This window comes from Centrocercus urophasianus, unplaced genomic scaffold (genome assembly GCF_019232065.1).
Source record: "Centrocercus urophasianus isolate 14NV4802_14NV808 unplaced genomic scaffold, USGS_Curo_1.0 seq_22, whole genome shotgun sequence".
NCBI classification, from domain to species: domain Eukaryota; kingdom Metazoa; phylum Chordata; class Aves; order Galliformes; family Phasianidae; genus Centrocercus; species Centrocercus urophasianus.
Window position 1 is genome coordinate 19,297,276 of NW_024884778.1, and position 19,389 is coordinate 19,316,664.

General features: G+C 39.4%; 1 protein-coding gene across 1 annotated transcript in view; it reads left to right on the top strand.

Moving 5' to 3' along the window:
- The window catches only part of DOCK3 (dedicator of cytokinesis 3), a 184,769-nt gene that overhangs the window by 60,260 nt on the left and 105,120 nt on the right, over positions 1-19,389 (top strand). Inside the window, exons 6-9 of the mRNA XM_042823318.1 lie at positions 840-988; positions 7,772-7,856; positions 10,291-10,332; positions 11,368-11,522. Coding sequence (XP_042679252.1) covers positions 840-988; positions 7,772-7,856; positions 10,291-10,332; positions 11,368-11,522 — 431 coding nt within the window. The remainder of the gene's footprint in view (positions 1-839; positions 989-7,771; positions 7,857-10,290; positions 10,333-11,367; positions 11,523-19,389) is intronic.

Consider the following 19,389-nt stretch of genomic DNA (forward strand, 5'->3'; position numbering starts at 1 on the left):
TTGGAAATGATTGCAAAGTTGGTTGCTTAGAAAACTTTTGCTAGTAATGATGTGGTTTGTGTTTTCTTTTCTTTTTCTTTTTCATTTTTTTTAACCCTATGTGGTAGTTCTCCTCTTTGAAAATTGTTTTTTAGGTAGATTTTATCAGTGATTGTTTTAGTCCCTTTCAGAGTGCATACAGTGAATATTCATTTTCCCACTACCACTTATCATAGAAACCTGGGTGATTTTCAGTAAGTAGAATATTTAAAATATTAAAAGTGCTTTTTCAGTGTGGTCAATCATAGTTGCTAACAGGTTAGAGCACTACATTAACTGCTGACTGAGAGCAGACATTTTCTCCGCTCTGTATTTATGAGCTCATTGGAACTAGTGATCGGTGTTGCACATAATGAATTGTTTGAGCTATGGCATGAGGTTCCACTAGAACGTGGATCCCTTAGCAACTTGAGCCCAGAATGTAGAAATAAGTTATTCAATTTAAATAGCATCAGTAACACTGCTTTTTCATATAAGTATTTTAAAGCTTGTACAAAGTGGATTAATATTCCTCTAGGGTAATTAAATGTAAATTTGGAAACTTATTAATCTCTCTCTTTCTGTTTCCTCTGTCTTGATCTGTCTTCTCTCCCCCCTCTTGCTCTTTCTTTTTCCAAATTCTCTCCCTATCTTTTTTTTCTCTTCCTTGCCCTTTTCTTCTCTCCCCACCCACTTTCTTTTGCTTCCCTTCTTTTTTTTTTTTTTCCTCTTTCCAAACTTACTGTCTTTTCTCTTTCACTTTTTGTTTTTTTCTTCTCTCCTTCTTTTCCCTTTCCCCTCCCAAAAATATGCCTTTACAGAAACATAAGGTAGATCTTTTCTACAAACTGCGCCATGTGATGAATGAACTCATTGACCTGCGCAGACAGCTGCTGTCAGGTCACTTGACGCAGGATCAGGTGCGAGAGGTGAAGAGGCACCTCACAGTGAGGCTGGACTGGGGCAATGAGTAAGTACAGGTACCAGCTGGGTACTGTTTGTTTTAATTATTTTCACGTAGCTTTAATTTAAAAAAAAAAAAAAATAAGCAAAACTTTTCTTTCCAATAGCATCTATAAGCAGAACGCTTGCTTGTTTGGAAGTCATATACAACTTCTTACAGCGAGTTTACTGCATAAATCTGCTGCTGCTACTAACAGATGAGCCAAGTACTGCTTACTACTTGTAGGTCTTTTATATGCACTTCTAAGTGATTTCGGTCAATTTACTTTATTTGTATTGCTGTAGTGAATATTATGCCTGGGAACGTGTGTTCATAGATACTAAACCCTATTTTTTTCCACTGAGTAAGTATTTAAATGGCTGGCATGATAACTACAGAATCTCACTGGTAACAGTTACACTGAAACTGAGACTGTGATATGAAGATATTTAGTATCATCCATGTACTTGCTGATGAAACTTGTTAGAGCTTTAGATTCGTTGGTAAATTCCACTGTGACTTGGTGGATATTTTTTCAAAAGCTATTGAATACTGCAATTCAGATAGAAGCTGAAATGGTGCAGTTACACAAAACCTAGCCCATCAGCATAGCTGGCTTTCTTTTGAGGTACAGTCTATCAGACAGGTAAGTTCTGCTTGACATTCACATGACCTTTTCAAAGTAAATACCACCCTCCTCAAGCATGTAGCAACTGCTTTTCAGCTAGGGGTAGGATTAGTGCTAATTAAAATATGAGCAGTGGGGGGTGGACAGGGAGAAATGAATTAGCTGAAGTCTAACTAAGGAAAAAAGCAAAATGTTTTTCATGAACATATCTTTTTTTATGACTCCTTAGTCACATACTCCCTCTGAAAGATATGCACTATGAGGACATTTTTGCTAGCCCCCACACTACATTTCACTTCTAGTGAAAAAAAGCTCTGAAGGGCTTAACACAGGAGGTGTCATCAAATCATTGGTCTGCGATTCAGACCTACAGATATTTTCCATTATCATTCCTGCTGGATTAAATGGGAACAAAGAAACTGTGTTTGAATATTGTCTGGACATTTTTTCCTCAAAGTATGTATGGATGAAGTTAGCAACTGGAAGTAGCAAAAAAGTTGTAAGAAGAAAATATCAGGAGAGTAGACAGGCTGCTGAACGATTGCCTTTAGAAAGCTTTTATTTTAAATGCACTGGATGTAAAATCATGAAATACGAGGTACATTAAAACCATAAAGGCAAATCCAATGCCTGACAACTGTGGAAAGCATCATGTAAATTAGTAGATAAAAACGTGTTTGTGATTAAATTCATTTCACATGTAAGAAGAAGACTGTAATGTGTATTATTATAAGATATTGTAATCCTAATTTAATTGTAATTAATAAGATACTGTCCTCTCTAACAAAAAACGTAGATAGTGTCAGAGATGCATGCTGAAACAGAAGAGTGCATCAGTAAAGGAACTGGATGTTCCACACACTGGAATCTGTGTGACTGAAAAGATATTTAATTACATCCATATGCAATGAGATATTTAAATATAAATGGAATTGTAGAAGGTCATCAGGGTTTTCTTGTATCTCCCCTTCGAATTTTATCATGAAATTCATGTCCTAGTGTCTTAATTTGTTAAAAACATTGGTTTTTTTTGTATGTGTGTTCACATAGTGCTGTTTTTCAAACAGTGACAGAAGAGTTCTGTTGTATTTGAGATATGCAATTAAACGAAAAATGTCATTGCAAACATGTTAGTATTAACTGAGAAACTTAAATACTACAATTTGAGCAGGTCTGTAATTGTTCATAGTAGTATGGTTTAATAAGAGACATTCCATGACCAAGTAGCTTTCAGAAATTTTACACTAGTATGTAGCGTGTTATTCAGCCTAAAGCTGCCTTTATCCTGACCTTGTTTATTAATGCATTGCATTAATTGGGAGGAAGTGGTGCAAACCTGAAATTCCCATTTTCAGTCACTGTGAGTTAGGACTGATCTGTTTGGTTTTTGAACTGGACTTGTTTCTGTTCAACGTGGCAGCAGTTCTGATGGTCATCCCTTGTGGTGCTGTGGGAGTTGGCAGGTTTCAAGGAAGAAATGCCCTCCCTGGATGGGTTTTCTTGTGTGTGTGAAGAACTTATGTGAGCTGTATTAATTTGGGCTGATTTTGGAAGTACTGCAGTGAACTTTCTCTTATTTCTGTATGCTTAATGTAAAATATGAAGGAAGCTTACTTGGTTGTTTGGTCTCTTAAAAATGAAGGAATATAATTCACTCAAAAATAGGTTGCTAACCTTCTCTATAGTTGCTCATCATTCTTATAATGCAGTACTGATTCTGCTTACTGTGGTGACTTAATCTTCTGTTACTGATGCATTCATTCTCCCCACTACAAAACTATGGTACATCTTTTTTTATGCTTTTTCCTCTTCCAGTTATCCTCAGTTAGGTTCTTTTTTACATGCATGCAGTGGCTGATAATACTACTGTATAGCTTTTCTTTTATTTCCCAAATAATCAGAAGAGCGCTTTCTGATCAGCATCTTAGTGCTTCTAAACATGAGACCTGAAGCATCCTTCTGTGTATCTTTGCACAGGTGAAATCTCAAACAGTGTTTTGCCCGCATCTGTTATTAGCTTTTGTACAGAATATTAGAAAGACTATTCTTTTTTAAATTCTTCACTCTGATGTGATTTATTTGGGCACTGATCATTTGAAGTCTGAAATACAATTAGGAAAGCTCAATGGCCTGAAATCAATAGGGAAAAAATTATATTGCAGCAAACTTGTATGTCAAACAAGTATATAAAAGCTGACCCCTACGATTCAATTCATTATCCTATTTTAGATCATGTTATAGAGATGATATCTGCAGTTCACTGTCTAATTTTAAATTATATTACAAGTAAAATATAAACGTGTTTTTGATATGTGTTTTGTTTATTTTAAGTTAAAAAATGGGTAAGATTTCCAACTTTTACTGATGTGTAGGATGATAAATCAGAATGGAACTTTCTTTCTAAGAAGAGTCATTGTCATTTTACACTCTTCTGCACCAAGAGCAGAGAAAGGAATCTGCCTTGCAGACTTAGTTTGAAAGGGAATGCTCTGCTTCTGCTCTAGAATTAATTGCTGTAGTATGAAGCCATTCACCATAGCAAAAAGCCTTTAAGAAGGTTTCAGAACGAATAGATGCCATTTCTGTCTGAATATGCAATATTTATCTCTCCTCCTGAATGTCCTGGTAATAACGTAATGTTGAGAAGGGATTCAGGCTGTGAGGAACTCTCCTGGATATCATCTTTGAGGAAAACCTCCTACCTCCCTCTGTATTCTGATGCTTCCATGCTCAGATGTATTTGCTGCCATTTCCTTCTATCAATTTCTTGCTGGCATTACTTACTTTCTACTGCTTCTCATCTTCATTTTAAGAAATAGTTTCCTGTGTAACATTACATCAGTGTTTTACTAATTTCTTTACAGACTGGAGCCCTTGTAGTTTATTTTTTTATTTCTGTCGGTTTTATTTCAGATCTGTGTGTGATGTCTGTAAACAGCTTTCAGAGCCATTTCTGTTCCCTTCACCATCTTTGTTTTAAGTGTACTTTTGTTAGAGGAATATGAGTGATATTAAGTGAGACTTGAACATAGAGAAGGAATACAATGAAAATGCCTGGCTGCAAAGTTATGGGTGAGGTCAGGGTGAAACACCTGGTTTTGGAGCTATAGGAGGAGATGTTCTCCTAGTCTGTTCTTAAGACTCCATGTGCCTCCAAACACACCTTTTAGTCAAATAACAGTGTTTTTGCAAGGTTCTTCAAGACAGGATTGCTGCAACTTGTGTGTTTATTAATTCAAAATAGTCTGGCATTCGTATTATACATTTATGAATGTATTCTAATTTAAGACCATTCTGTGAAATCAAATCAAACTTAAACCAAGTTGATTTTCTCCAGAAGGCCAACTAAGCGAATTGTGGTGAATCATATGTGCATCCCTGTCAGTCTTACAAGTGCTGACAGTGGTCATCAGTTTGTCTTGGTGTTATTGGAGAGAAAAGCACAGAAATTCATTCCCCAGCCAAAGAAGGCAAAATTAAGCCTTAAGTTCTAATGACTGCGCTGTGGAAGAGAGGGAATTTCTCAGTGTCAGTAGAACTGGCCCCAGGCATGTGTTAGCAAGAGATAGCTGCTGGGCTGGGAGTCTTTTGTAGGGGAACTGGGGAAACATTTTTGAAAGTCAGTGGAGTCTGCGGGCACAGTAAAAACCACAGCAAAATGCTGTAAGTGCTTGTAAAAGAAAGTGCTGCAGAAAGAACTGTCACAGAGACAAACCAGCACGTTACCTCATTTTTATGCATGATATGTTTTGCTGAAACACCACTTGACAGCTGGTGCTCTTGTATCCCCACAGTATTTTATAATACAGAGTGGAAGTGGGCCACTAACCGTCATTGTCGTTTCAAACATGATGTTGTCATCTTTTGTTGGGAAAAAAAAAAAAAAAAAGGATTAAATTCATAAACCTGGACTTGAACACACACGATGTGAGTTCTGAAACAAAAGGAACCTTTATCTTTTGGGAACAAATATTGCACAAGATTAGCGTAATTTTAGAGAATGAGAGTCTTCTGGGCTGGAGATCCACTGTGTTGAGGGATTTAACTAAAAATAGGGTATCAGGTAAATTTCACAGGGATACTATGCAGCTGTGTTGAACATTATCAAATAGAAATCAACTTCGTCGTGTGAATAATGAGTTCAAACAGTTATTTTTAGTGCTCTAGAGAGTTGCAATTTTGGCACGAGAACAGTATCAGGCTATGATTAGATTTGGCAGTTTTATTCCGTAAAGTTTTGATAGTTCTTTGTATTGTTGTACGTAGAACTGGAAGGCAGGATTCTGTGATGGTGATCACAGTATTAGAAAATCATTTGTTGCTATCCTCATATTCAGGAGAAAGCCCTTCATGCACACTGTGTGCGTGTGTTTGTACACACGTGTGATGGGCTCTTTAGCGGAGGGGTTACCTATGCAGATTTAGGAAGTTTCCTGTAAATTAACAGGATGATCACTTGAAACGTTTCAAAATCCACTCTATGCTTGTTACTATTTTTACCTGTTCCCTTTTTTTCAGTGCTATTTTTTGACTTTGTGTTATAAGTAGGCTCCAATGGTAGCTGCAGTTGAGAATTACTTGATGCATTCTTGATCTTTTTTGTTTGGTAATTAAATACAGTAATTTTCCTCCTTACAGCAGCAATTTTCAGATGCTGTCTGGGTTTAATGAAAACTGTGAGAAGTGCGTAACTGCTATTCTCACATATGAGCCCCAGAGTATAGAAACTAGTTTTTGGCATGAAAATTGCCTTGAAGAAAAAAGTGGTTCCTTTTTTCCCCCACTGAAAATGTAATTGTTTTGGCAAAGAACGCAGAAGTTCTCATTTATCTGTACAGTATTTTCGTGCTAATCTCAGTACTGCCAAGCAGTTGTTTGCCAGTAAGTGAGCATGGGCTGAGCTGTGCTCTCGAGAGGAGATGGGATGAGCTTAGGATAACATTAAGCAAGGAAAGCCTGATTAAGTGGAGTTTGAATAAATCAATTAATTTTAAAAATCGGGAGTTGGGAAACTTAAGGGAAATTATTAAGAAGTACAGTGGCCAGTGAAGGCAACTAGGCTTCTTACAAATTACTGCCTCTTCCTTGCAAATGTCTTAAGTTAATTGCTCAGGAAGAGATGCTGGATTGCCTGGAGGCTTCTGTTTATCATACCATACAAAACTATTCTGTGGTACCTGAGAGAGGTTTTCTCAAATAAAAATGCATATTTGCCATCAGAAAAATGTTGTGCAGAATGCTTCTCCGATTACAAAACTAAATAGGATTTCGCTTTTGTTGTCTAGTTGGTGGCAGGAGTGGAAGGGTGCTCCATGAGGACACCTCTGCTGACTTTTTTTGTTCTTTGAGACTAGGAAGAATTTCAATTTAAAACATGTGCAAGTGGAATATCAAGCTGGAAGCAGGGAAATGGTTCATTTATGTGTTTCTTGAATTTTACTCCTAATGTGCATAACTGCTTCGTCCTGTACTTGTGTGAGTGCCTTGTGCCTCAGAAACTGAGCAACTGTAGAGCAAAAAAAAATCTCTGCTGTAGCCATCATTTTTAGACTGGTAGTCTTCTATTTTTTTCATAGTTTGGTTTTGATTTGAGCTGAAATCCTGTTTTAATTTAGGTTAAAATTCCTGTTAATATTTTTGTAGTTACGGTTTTTTAGGAAAAGTATTCTTATACAGTGATAAAGTTGGGAGTTCAGTTACATGAGGACCAGGAGTTCCTTTCAAAGGAGCTTCCCAAAGCAGATATCAGGGTTACTGATGGGAAAGTTTTGCATTACATAGTGAAGAACCTGACCTGAATACTGCACTATTTATACTAAATTTATTTGCCTATTGATTGTACTAAACTTATTTGCCTACTGTATTACTGTGTAGGAAATGACCATACTGCACCAACATACTAAAAATCTTCAACTAACATTCACTATTAGAGCTCCTCTGAGATCAGTGAACAAAACATAACAAGCTCAGAGCACTTTTTGGCTTGATATTTAGATCTAAATTTATTTTAAAAGATTGTCTGTTTAATGATTAACTATTGCAAAAAAGTTCAAATACAATTTCATAGTTCTTTTCTCCTTGTCCTTGAGCAAGTAAACGTGGCTGATAATTGTAGACACAAAGTACTATGCTTACCAACACAGTGTACTGTGCTTACCACTGTTCTTTTTTTTCTTCTGCAGACATTTGGGCCTAGATTTAGTTCCTCGAAAAGACTTCGAAGTTGTGGATTCCGATCAGATCAGTGTGTCAGATCTTTATAAAATGGTACGAAATCTGTGGGACATGCCTTTGAGCGTTCATACTGGGAGGGAAAGAAGGGGAAAAATAAGTATCTTTATGAATTTTCTTGACTGAAATAATATAGTAACCTTTTTGTTTTTTGATGCAATTCAACAGCTGCCTTTGGCAGGTACACTGTTGAATTCTGTCTGGTGGGAAATGCAAAGTCTCGGGGGCTCCACAGATAAATTGTGGTCGTATCTTGCGGAGGTCTGTTCATCTGGAAGTGAACCAGACAGATGACCCTGCAAGCTTTATTGACATACAGTAAAGAAATCTTAACAGTAAAGAAATATGCTTTAGGGTTACTAAATCATTACTTCAAACAACAGTTATTAACTTGCTAGGAGAAATAGAAGTGTTCCTCACTGCAAGATCTAGTGTTGTTTGTCCTTACTTCCATTAATTAAAACATCTCAAACCTGGAGTTGATCAGCAGTTGGGTGAGTTCAGAAAGCCCATGAGAGCCATTGTTTGATTCTTTCTGGGGAGTCTGCAGATAGGGATAAAAATTGAAGAGAAAACTCTGCTCCTAGGATGTGCATGGATAACAAGCACACTTGCTCCTTTTCAAAGATTTTTAAGCTCACAGGCAGGAAGGAGAGAGGATGCTGAATAACTTTCTTTAAGCAAAACTAATTGCTGAACATTAAAGCTATCTCTGTGATGTGGCAGTGTCCCTTAGAAACGTATGCGGTGTCCCTTAATAGGAATATTCTTTTGGATTAATTATATAATATAACAGTGCATTTTGTGTAAAGAAGTTCAATTCTTCTACATAATAAAGGACAAAATATGCTGATCTACGGTACTGATGTTTAAGTTTGTTCCTGATTTGCTGTAGACTGAGGAGACTTTGCAGCTATTACTGGAGAGTTTTCCTTCACGCAGTTTTTGGCTCAGATCTGTGCTGCTATTCAGGACATGACCATTAGTCAGTTCACATTTCACCATGGCTTCAGTTTGTACAGTCAGGAAGACAGCACTGTAATCACATCTACTGAGTGGACAGATTGTAATTTCAGGAACCAAAACAGCTGAACACCTTTTATTTGCTTAACTTCAGTTTTGTAGCAACTGAAGATTTTTAAAACTGCTTTTTATTGTATTTTTTTTTCCTCATGGAAAGAATCCTCTATACTCATGATAGAATACTTAACAGATTATCAAATCAGCTGTGAGGTTTAACACTGCAAAATAATCTTGTGAGAATAGTTGTGAGAGCCCAATTACTTTTGCATTTTCACAGAATTACAGAGCATTAAATGTACCAGAGGAAAAAGTCTCATAGCAGGAAAATGGATGAAGTAACTCTAGGCTTTCCCATCTGTGGCAAGAAGTTGAAGTATCATACACAAAGTTATTATTTCCCTTGGTAAAATTTTCATTTAAAAATGTTGTGCATTTGATTTGTTTGGGTACAGTGTTGCTGAATACAGTTGGTGGAATGTCTTTTACTTTAATCTCTCTTGAAGCTGCGAGGTTATCAGATCCCGCTGGTCCTGCTAGAGAGTGTTTGTTCAGAGTAAGATATTTGGTATGAAATAGAAGGGTAGAGGTGGGGGAGAACAAGGAGAAGATGTGTTAATGTTTCAGTGTGAAGTACTTATGGTAGGATGAATTTGTGTGGAACAGGCGTGGCAGAATCATTAATTATATGGTTTTTAAAGCTCTCTGAAACCTTTTCAATTTAGATTAGTATTTAAATCTCCATTTGGAGATTAAATGGGTTCAGTGAGACTTGCAGTCCATTTTCTGATTATAGCATTTCCTTTTAGTATGAAGGGCTTTAAATACAGGATCATCCTCTGAGTTCCGTTGCACAGCTGTAGCTCTGCATGGATTCTTTTGTACAGGTGTTGGACAGCTGAAATTGTAGAAGAGTTCTTACCTATTTTTCAGGATCTCATTTCCTGATCTGAGCAAAAAGTTTTAAAATATATGTATAAAATTCTTTCTAGAAGTCAGTATTGTTTCTTTCTAGAAGTCAGTATTGTTCCTTTTTCATTTTATTTTATTTATTTATTAACAAATGCAGCTTCTCGTGGACCAGCATACTGATAAATGAGTATTAAGTGAGGTGTTCACTCATTTAAACGGAAATGCAGGTTACACGGTACAGGGTGATGGACTTCTCGAGAAGTAATATTGCAGCCATGGAAATTCTGTCTAACTTGTGACAGCCATTTATGTTCAACCTTTAGGTACATACAGCCTGTAAGTTTGATTAGTTAATCTAATAAATGACTTAGTTGGAGAAAGCTTTTAAGGCAAGCTAGTGGCTTTGTGAGTCATGATGTTTGGTAACAATCTTGAGCAATTGTATTTACAGAATACTCTTTTAATGCAACACAAATGTAGTTTCAGCAGTTTCTCATGTTCAGAAGGGTTTCACTTTTACTATTCTGTTTCTCCACAGCATTTGTCAAGTAGACACAGCGTCCAGCAAAGCACGTCACAGGTAAACATCATTTATATAACAATTTTTGCTGTTTGTCTTTAATAACATATCTGCATATTTGTGTTTGATGGAGATCATTGGGTACCCAAGTTCCTCAAAATAGCCTTGAAAGTAGCTTGCTTCTTCTACAGGTCCTTCAACATCTGCTTAGGCTCTTTTCCTCAGCTTTCTGTTTTTCTTAAGAGAACAAGTTCCCTAGTGAGATCATAAGCCTCAGTCTGTCCATGTGAGTTTTCTTTTTACCTGCTAACACATAACCTCAGAGGCTTTTATTTTATATACCCTTTCTGTAGTAATGTAATCCTTTCTTGGTCATGAAATCTGGAGTTAATCTTTCCTGTGCTTGCACAGGTACAAATCTTTAAAGATGAGGATTTAGTTGGATTTAATTCAGAATCCAGAACAAAAATTGTTTGAAGCTGCATTTTGAAAGCTACTACAAATCTGAGTTGAAACTATGAAAATATAAAGACTGACTTTGTTAGTGTCTGCATATTCAGAGGAGACTGAGCCTAGTGTGCTAAAGTCTGACATGCATCATATTTGTTAAATGAAGCTGCAACAGAAATAAAGTGCTATGAAAATAAAAGGAACATTGTTTGTGATTATCTTCTTCACTACAGTTTTCACTGTTATAAATAGGTCTTGGTATACTAAAAAACACAAATCTTTCTGCTGTTTCACTTTATAGATTGCTCATGTTACCAACCAACATCGGGATTTCTTTCTTATTATCTGCAGGGCAGTTAGCTTCTGAAGTCTGGTTCTAAATGATCTCCATAAATGACTTGCAGGTGCTAAAAAAAAAAAACACACAACAATTTAAACATTACTCTTAAATACTTGAGTGGAAGTTCATCCATTGTAAAAAATAGGATAAAAACTTCGTGATCTGTCTTGAAAATGGGGTATATTTGAGATTAAGCTTTATTTGATGGAGAAAAGAGAGCAGAGTTTGAGTTGAAATTATCATTCATATCATATGTCAGTCGTATGTCCTTTATTTGTGACAAATGGCTTCCATTGTTTAATCAGGTGGATACAATTCGCCAGCGTCACGGAGACGCTTGCCGTATGCCAGTGCCTCATCACTTCTTCCTCAGTCTGAAGAGTTTCACCTACAATACAATTGGAGAAGACACTGATGTCTTTTTTTCTTTATATGATGTTCGAGAAGGCAAGCAGATCAGGTAGGAATTAATACATAACTAAAATGTTCTCTGAAAAACATGTGAGGAAAGCATGTGTCCGTGGAGGAAAGCATATGAACTGCCATTGAGACAAAACTGAAAGAACGCTGATAAATTGTGAATTGGTAGTTCTATAAGGCATCCAAGAATTCAGTAACACTAAACATTATTTATGAAATTTGGTTCTTGTAAATAACTGAAGTATTACAGGCACAGAATGGTTGAATTGTGTTGAGGCTTCTCACCTGGTCTCCGTGCGTTAGTGAAGGTCTTAAATGTTTTAGTAACTGTTTTCTTAGGGCTGTTAAGAGCTATCAATAATTGGAGTGTCATGCTGTATGACTCCAGAAGAGGACTGCTATATATTTTGGTGCTGAATTGGACTCTCAAGCTTTCATCCACTCCTTGCTTTACAGGCATGTTAGAATAGATCTTGTTTTCATCACTCCTTTACTAGCAGTATCAACTGGCATGTTTCGGTTCATCCTTGTGTCTAGGCTGGGTAACTGCTGCTCGTTGTTGATGTAGCTGATACTGATGTCAGCAAACATGAAATGTTCTGCATTTTTCTGTCAAAAGTGTGTGTTTTGAAAATATCAGACTGTATAGAATAGTATTGCAGTATATGCAGCGTGTCTTGGAAATGAAGTAGGGATAGCGTGGTTGGATCTAAAGTACAGCATCTCTGGGTTTTTTGTGGACTTTGATTGAAGCACGTCCTGACAGCTGACACCACTTCTGATACTGTGATGGAAACTGTCCTACATATTTCAGCAAATATTTCCCTCTGAACTGAGGGAAGAGTCCCCAAACCTTCTTTCCTTTCTCTGGAAGAACACCGTGCTGTCCAGGGGGAGCTCAGAGTAGATTGGTAAAGGCTTGGTAGCTTTTCAGACTAAATTCCACTCAAAAAAACTGTGATATGTTAGAAAGCTGTAATGACTTGATGCATCTTAGGAATGTGTCTGCACCGCTTGATTTGGCAACGTAAGATTTATTTTGCAGAATGTGGCAAGAATATCTACCGTGATACTACATCACGTCCACCATCTCTGCCAGAGAAATGCTTGTACTGGTCGTGAGCACATGTCTGTGATTTCTCTGTGAGAGAATTAACAAGAAATTAATTCAACAGATGGAAATGCAATGGAGGGAAGAAAAAAAATGGGAAAGAAAACAAGTCACAATTATTTATTACCACAAAGCAGTAAAATTATTGAGCTGAGGAAAGCTGCAGGAAAGAGAAACTGACAAACTGCGGCTGTGACTGTGGAAGGCCTCAGAAAATGCTTCTACAGAGTACTTGTCTTGGGCTGGACTTTGCATAGTGTGTTAACGTGGAGTGGAAAGGCCTTGAGAAGGCTTCTTTCCAGTTATTGAAAAGAAGAAAAAGTAAGAGTGACGATGTGTGGCTCAGCGGGTTTTAGATGTATAGAATAATGCTTGAATGTGCAAATAGTTACTGCTTAGCACTTGTCTTATGCATCTGCTGTAGTGAAAGCAAGCTGCTTTGTACTTCGTTTTATGTCCTTTAAGAGGGGAAGGAAGAAGTTGTAATGAGATTAAGGTTTGTTTTGGGAAAGAAACTTGAAAGCGGAAAAGAAACACTCTGCTTTAAGTTTAGAGTGGTGTGTTTAGGTCTGCTTTAGAAGATGAAGTCTCTTTTTCTAAGTGCCTCAGGAAATAGTGCATTTAGGTGGTAACTAAGCAGAGCTTCTGCATGGTGCTTCACAATGAAAGGGCCAGATGGACTTTCCTGCAGTGGTTATGGTGAGTTTCTCATGTGAACTCTTGGATTAACTGAACAGAAAGTTCAACAATTCACTATTTGTTATCAGTAGCTGAATTTTCTGCCTTCTGTGCTGTGGTGATCTGTGGTGGCAAGGAGGTTATGGGTCCTTGGTTCTGCTCAAGTAGAACTTAAAAAGGGCATCCAATAAGCAAACATGAAAGTATTTCCACATCAGGGAAATACGCACCCACGGCAGTAGCCATCGTTCTGGTTATTAGCTCAACAGCCCTAACTGGTGTGAAAAATCTGATGCTCTCTGAAGTGTACTGTGCACATACTGGGGGCCACTTTTGTTTGCTTTTCCCAGTTGTTGCACAGCTGTTAGGACCTGGAGCAGGGAACAAGGAAGGAAGGGGCCAGTGTTCTGCTACCAATAGGAAGAGGAAAGGTATGGCATGAGGTGTGCTGTCACTGATTTATTTCCTTGTTGTAAAGTGTTTGAAATGGTTGACAGAATGCCTAGGAACTTTCTCACGTGAATCCACATACACCCAGAGCTGTATCCTTTGTATCTCAAGGGAAGTTTGGTGGGAAATGTCCCATGTGCTGGGAATGTGGGTCTCCTTATGGTTGCAATCAAGGATTCCTTGCGTTAATGCTGCAAAGGGGAGCTTTCCAAGTTGCTTCATTGGGACATTCAAGGATTCCTGCAGTTTCAAGCAAAGAAGAGAAGACTACTTGTGCATTTCTAATGCTAGTTTCTGCAGTGGAGATGAGAGGAATATTGCTGCTTTGGATTTCTTTTCAGTGTTTTGTTCTGTGCCTGTCCAGATGAAAGCGCTGTAGTATTTACAGCCCTGTGCTCCATCCAGGTGCTGCTGTGGTGCTGTTAGGCACCATTTTGAAGGCTGTGTTTCGTGCAGCCTGTAGTTACGTGGTGCTCTCTGGGTGTGAAGGTATCGTGGCACACGTTTTGCTTTTCTTCGGCACTGCCTCTGCCTAAGCTACCGCTTCTCGCAGAGGACAGTCCTGCAGCAAAACCTTGGCAAGTAAACTCCAACCACTGTGTCAGGCACCAGTTGAGACAGAGGACAGAGAGAAGGCTGTGGGCTCTGATGATGAGATTCCCACCAGAGTGTGGAGAGAGCTGGCTGAGAGCCACGCTGGAGAATGGTTGCTGGCTCAGGAGAGAGCAGTGCCCAGCTATGTCTACCTGCTCCTGAGGGGCACTCGCAGCACTGTCAGCCATTGGCTCCTCCTAGAGAAGCTGTTGGAGTTTGGAGTGGAGGAGCAGGTGGTGGGATGCTCTGAGAAGTGCTGAATGGTCACAGTCAGCAGGTGATGATGTCAGGAGACCACGCCGCCCGTTGCCATGGGTTCTTGGAACACAACACATGCAGTAACGGTTCAGGCCTGCTGGCCATTGGGAGTTGTGCCGGTAGATGGGAAGGATGCCTGTGCTTCAGCTCCCCACCAAGAGAAAAGCACCAAAGTCCCATCTGAACTGAGAGCTTCCTGCAAAACGTCAGAGGCTGGATGAGACTGTGAGGCTAAGGCGAAAGAGAAAATTAAGCCCAGCTGATGACGTCCTTCTTTCACCTCCAAGGAAACGTCAGAGGCTGGATGAGACCGTGAGGCTGATGCGAAAGAGAAAACTGAGCTCGGAAGATGACGACCTTCTTTTAAAACCGCCTGCAAAACATCCAAGGCTGTATATAGGAGCAAGGCGAATGAGGAGGAGAAAATGAAAGCCAGGCATGGAGGACCTCCTGTTGCAATCCGGTGGCAGGCTGAATCCAGTGGCAAAACAAGAGGAGTTGCTGCGGTTGTTGGGACTCTTCCAGCCAACAGAAGATGCCACTGAGTCACCTGCAGAACTGAGCAGCTGGAAGGGAAATCTTTGAGCAGCTCATTGTTGGTGCAGTTTCTAAGGAGCTGCTGATTAGGGGAAATTTGCTTACATAGAGATAGATAGGTATTTGAACTTTGTATAAGTTAACAAGAGTTACGTTATATTTCAATAGACTATTAAGATTATGTATGAGTATTAAGATTATTATATTATTAAGAATATGTTATATTTGCACTTCATATAAGTTAATAACAGTTGATACATTCTATTTGAACTGAAGTTGTGTGGTCTTCTGTTGATGGGAGAATGCATTTTGCGTACAGGCACATGAAGCCAATTTGCAAGAGCAGCTGAGGCACGTTGTGTCTAATACTGAGCCTAACACAGACAGGTACTGGCAGTGCAATGTGACTATCAGTCATTGTCACCTGGAGCAGGGGAAGCTTGTGGCAGCTGCAAGAACAGTAACCCAGGCCATTGTCCTTGTCACCACCCCAGCTATTTCTGAAGCCTATTAATGGTGTTTTTAGCTCTTGCAAACCAAATGGTGGGAATACGAGTCTGAATATTCAAAGTGACACTGGGTCATTAGGCAGAGCTTACTAAAGTAATACCTAAGTTTTGAGAGTTCATTTGAGACACACACACACAAAAGACATTTGAAATGATGCAGGTGTTGCAGCCTTACCAATGACTCATAATGAATCCATTCCCTTTCACCAGAGGGGAACACTCTCCTTGGCCTGTCTCCTCCTGCCCATGTTCCTGTAGAACCCCTCCTTGTTATCTTTCACATCTCTCCCTGAGTTCAGCTCCTTCTGCGCCTTGGCTTTCCTAATCCTATCTCTGCACACACGCATAACAGCCCTGCATTCGTCCCAGGCTGCACATCCCTACTTACACTTTCTGTGCGTTTCCCTCTTTTCCCTCAGCGTAAGCTGCAGGTCCTTGCACAGCCATGTCAGCCGCCTGCCTCCCCTGCTCGACTGCTTCTGCTGGGGGGTGCAGAGCCGTTGGGCTCTCTGAGGGGCGCCCTGAGGAGATGCCAGCTCTGCTCTGTGCCCACGCCCTTAAGAACACTTTCCCAGGGGATCCCACTCAGCAGTTCCTTGAGCAGACACAAGTTTGCTCTCCTGAAGCTCAGGATCCTGACTGCTTCTTGCCAGGCGTGCATTTGTCCAGGTCACAAACTCCACCAAGGCACAGGCACTGCAGGCCACCTCCTATCTCAACCTCTCTGATGCCCTCATCTGCATTGATGAGCACCAAGTCAATTCAGGCTTCAGCTCGGGTTGGTCCATCTGTTAACTGGACCAGGAAGTTGTCCTCAACCGACTCTAGGCATCTCCTGGACTGTCTGCCACCCGCCGTGCCGCTCTGCTAGCAGACATCTGGCTGGCTGAAATCGCCCAGAGCAAGCAGCATTTTCCCACTTAGCACACAGAGAGGAAAACTCTGAACAGGTGTACCTGATTGCTGCTTCTACTCCTTGTGGTTTTTCTTCCAAATGCTTGAAGGAAGTCCTTGCCTTGGTGTGAGGTAAATACAATATTGCTTGGCACAGAGTTTATGTTATGATGGGATCCATTTTGACAGCTGTGTTGCATGGCAAGGTCTGGAAGGCAGAGTTTTCTGTTTACCTGCTTCCACTGACTGCAATGCACAGTGAACAAGATCTGTGCTGCGTTTTAGTCCTTGCGTTTACTTGATTTCCCCATTTATCACTTTTCTTGTTAATACTGGTTATTTTAAAGAAACTGTTGTTGTCTGCATATTTGTCTATGAGAGCTGTAAGGAGGTAACTGGTTTTGTTAGAGAGGTACATTCTGCCCTATAACATTTCTAATACGAATCCATCTTAAAAGGGAATGTTTTACTAAAATCAGTCACGTGTAATCTCTCCTCAGCACTGCCACTGTTCCCATAGAAATCCTTTCAGGTTGGCAATATCACATAGCAGTCTGCAGGGATGCAGGTTTTTCTTCAAGGGTGATCTGTTTTTTTAACAGAACTGAATCTGCTTTGTTTTTAGTTTTGTTTTTGGGTTTTTTTTTTTTGTTTGTTAGTTTTTTATTTTAAAGTTTTTTTCCCTTTTAATGTTCAGGAAGAACAAAAGCCTACCATGAGCACGTAGCGCTTGGAAAGCTTTTGCTGTCTGAGGTAGTAGGATGCATGTTGTTAACAAGCCGGTCTTTGCCTCTGTCATGGTATTGCTGTTTGCAACAGTGAAATGAGCTATCTCCGAATTAGACCTCCAAACCTGCTCTGTTAGTTTTTCTCAGGTTATAGGCTCTATTAGAGTACTGTCTAAAATACTTGTAGTCCAGATTGAGAACTCTTCCCTGCAGTTCTGCTCAAGCATTTCATACCTACGGACTGGCAGGTGGTTCTGGCCTGCCTGTCTTCAGTCACAATCAATATCACCAGCAGGGACCAAGGAATCACACCATATGACTAACGTCTCTTTTTTTTTTAGACGTGGGTGGTTGTTGGGTTTTGGTCTTTTTTTGTAGCTAATGGAGAGGATTCCTTTCAGGAGCACAAATATCTGCTTTCCATGGTGTAAGTAACAAAATGAGCCTTAATGCAGCATTAGATGTTTGGTGTGGCAGAGGCATGGGTGACCATGGAGAGTGTAATTGGTACTTAGCTACATTTCTCTTGCTAGCTTTAATAACCTTTGTAACATCGGGTCGTTTTTCCTTGAGTATGGTGAGCGAAATGGCAGGTAGTTATTTTAACTAATTTCTGTTTCCATGGAAACAGAAAAGACTGTTTGCAGTTACAGTCTTACTGTAAGCTCTATCATCTTCCCCCTTGGCTTCTAGCCAAGGAAGTAACTTAATAATTCATGAGCATTAAGCCTGAATTTGCTGGGAAGCAAACTGTGTTGCTTGGAGCTGTTTTTTCAGAGTCTGATTCATTTCCCCCACAAATTTGGTGTTCTTTTCTCTAAGATGTCTTTATAAAATACACTCCACAAACCAAGGCCGTGTACTTCACTTGTTTTTGTAAGCAGGGTTATGGCAGGTCATCTGGAGAAGGCAGCTGATGACAAAAAAGAAAAAGGAAAGAAAGAAAAAGAAAAGGAAGAAACCCATCAGAACTTGCTTGAAAAGGAGGATTTTTAAATAGTCCATGAATCATTGTGCAGACAATTTGCCAAGTTCAGCAGAGGTGATCTTTCTATCTTGAGTTTCAAGACTGACCCCTATCGACACCGGATCACTCACTCACATGCTGCTGTGCCACAGGTTATTGTATGTGCTTCTGGCTTACATTATTTGTGGCAGCTGTGTTCATGGGGAGATGCAGGTGCCTTTCTGTACATGTGCTTTGACTTGCACTCTTAAACTGAGACCTGGAGACTCCTCCTGTGACACACTGGGAGATTTCTTTACTAGATCAGCATCAGAGCAGCTGTAAGGACATAGTTGTTTTTTTTTTCACTGAAGAGATGAGCAAAAATTAGCTATGTTGGAACTTTAACAGGTTAGTTAAAGAAAATAAATGTGAAAAGCTGTTTATGGTGAGTATTCCTAAATGAACAGGAAACAAATTGCTTAATCATATCAAGAGTTCTGCCTTTTAAAATACAATAGCAGCATGTATATGTACAATAGGAAATATTTCCATGAATAGGGTGCTTTATGTTAGAAATTCTTGTCATTGTACCTCGAAGTCACTTTTGAAATACTTAACAAACTCCTATGAGAAAGCAAAATTACGTTTTTCTCAATTATAGTGTTACTTTCCCCTTTCTTCATATGCCTTCTAGGTGTCATGAACACTTTTTCTTCATGGGAAATGCTCTTGTTGCTTAAATCATTTTGAGAAAAAGAAAGGGCTGTATTTCTGACACGAGGGGATGACTGAGATGTCAGTGTGTGCACATACTTTCTCCACAACCCACTTTGATTACCTTGTAGTTATGTGTTTCTGTTTACAAACATGATTAGATTTTGAGGAACGTAGAAAATGGAATGAAAGGTTTCACGGAGAGATGAGAGAAGCCCCACAATGCTATTGTTAAGTAGATTGCAGCACCAACGGGAAGCCAGGGCAATGCAACCATGGTTTTCTCTCTGCCACCATACAGGCAGCTCGGTCGAATGACTTTCCTGACGAAAAACAGCCAATGCTGCTGCATTGAAGTGTTGGGTAATTTCTGCTCTGCTCTCCAATGCAGAGAAGCGTTTCCCAGGTTAGTTCCTGCACATGTTGGCACATGCAAACTGTACAGTTTGGAGAATGTTGCTCAATTTTTTATTCCCCACCCTTCC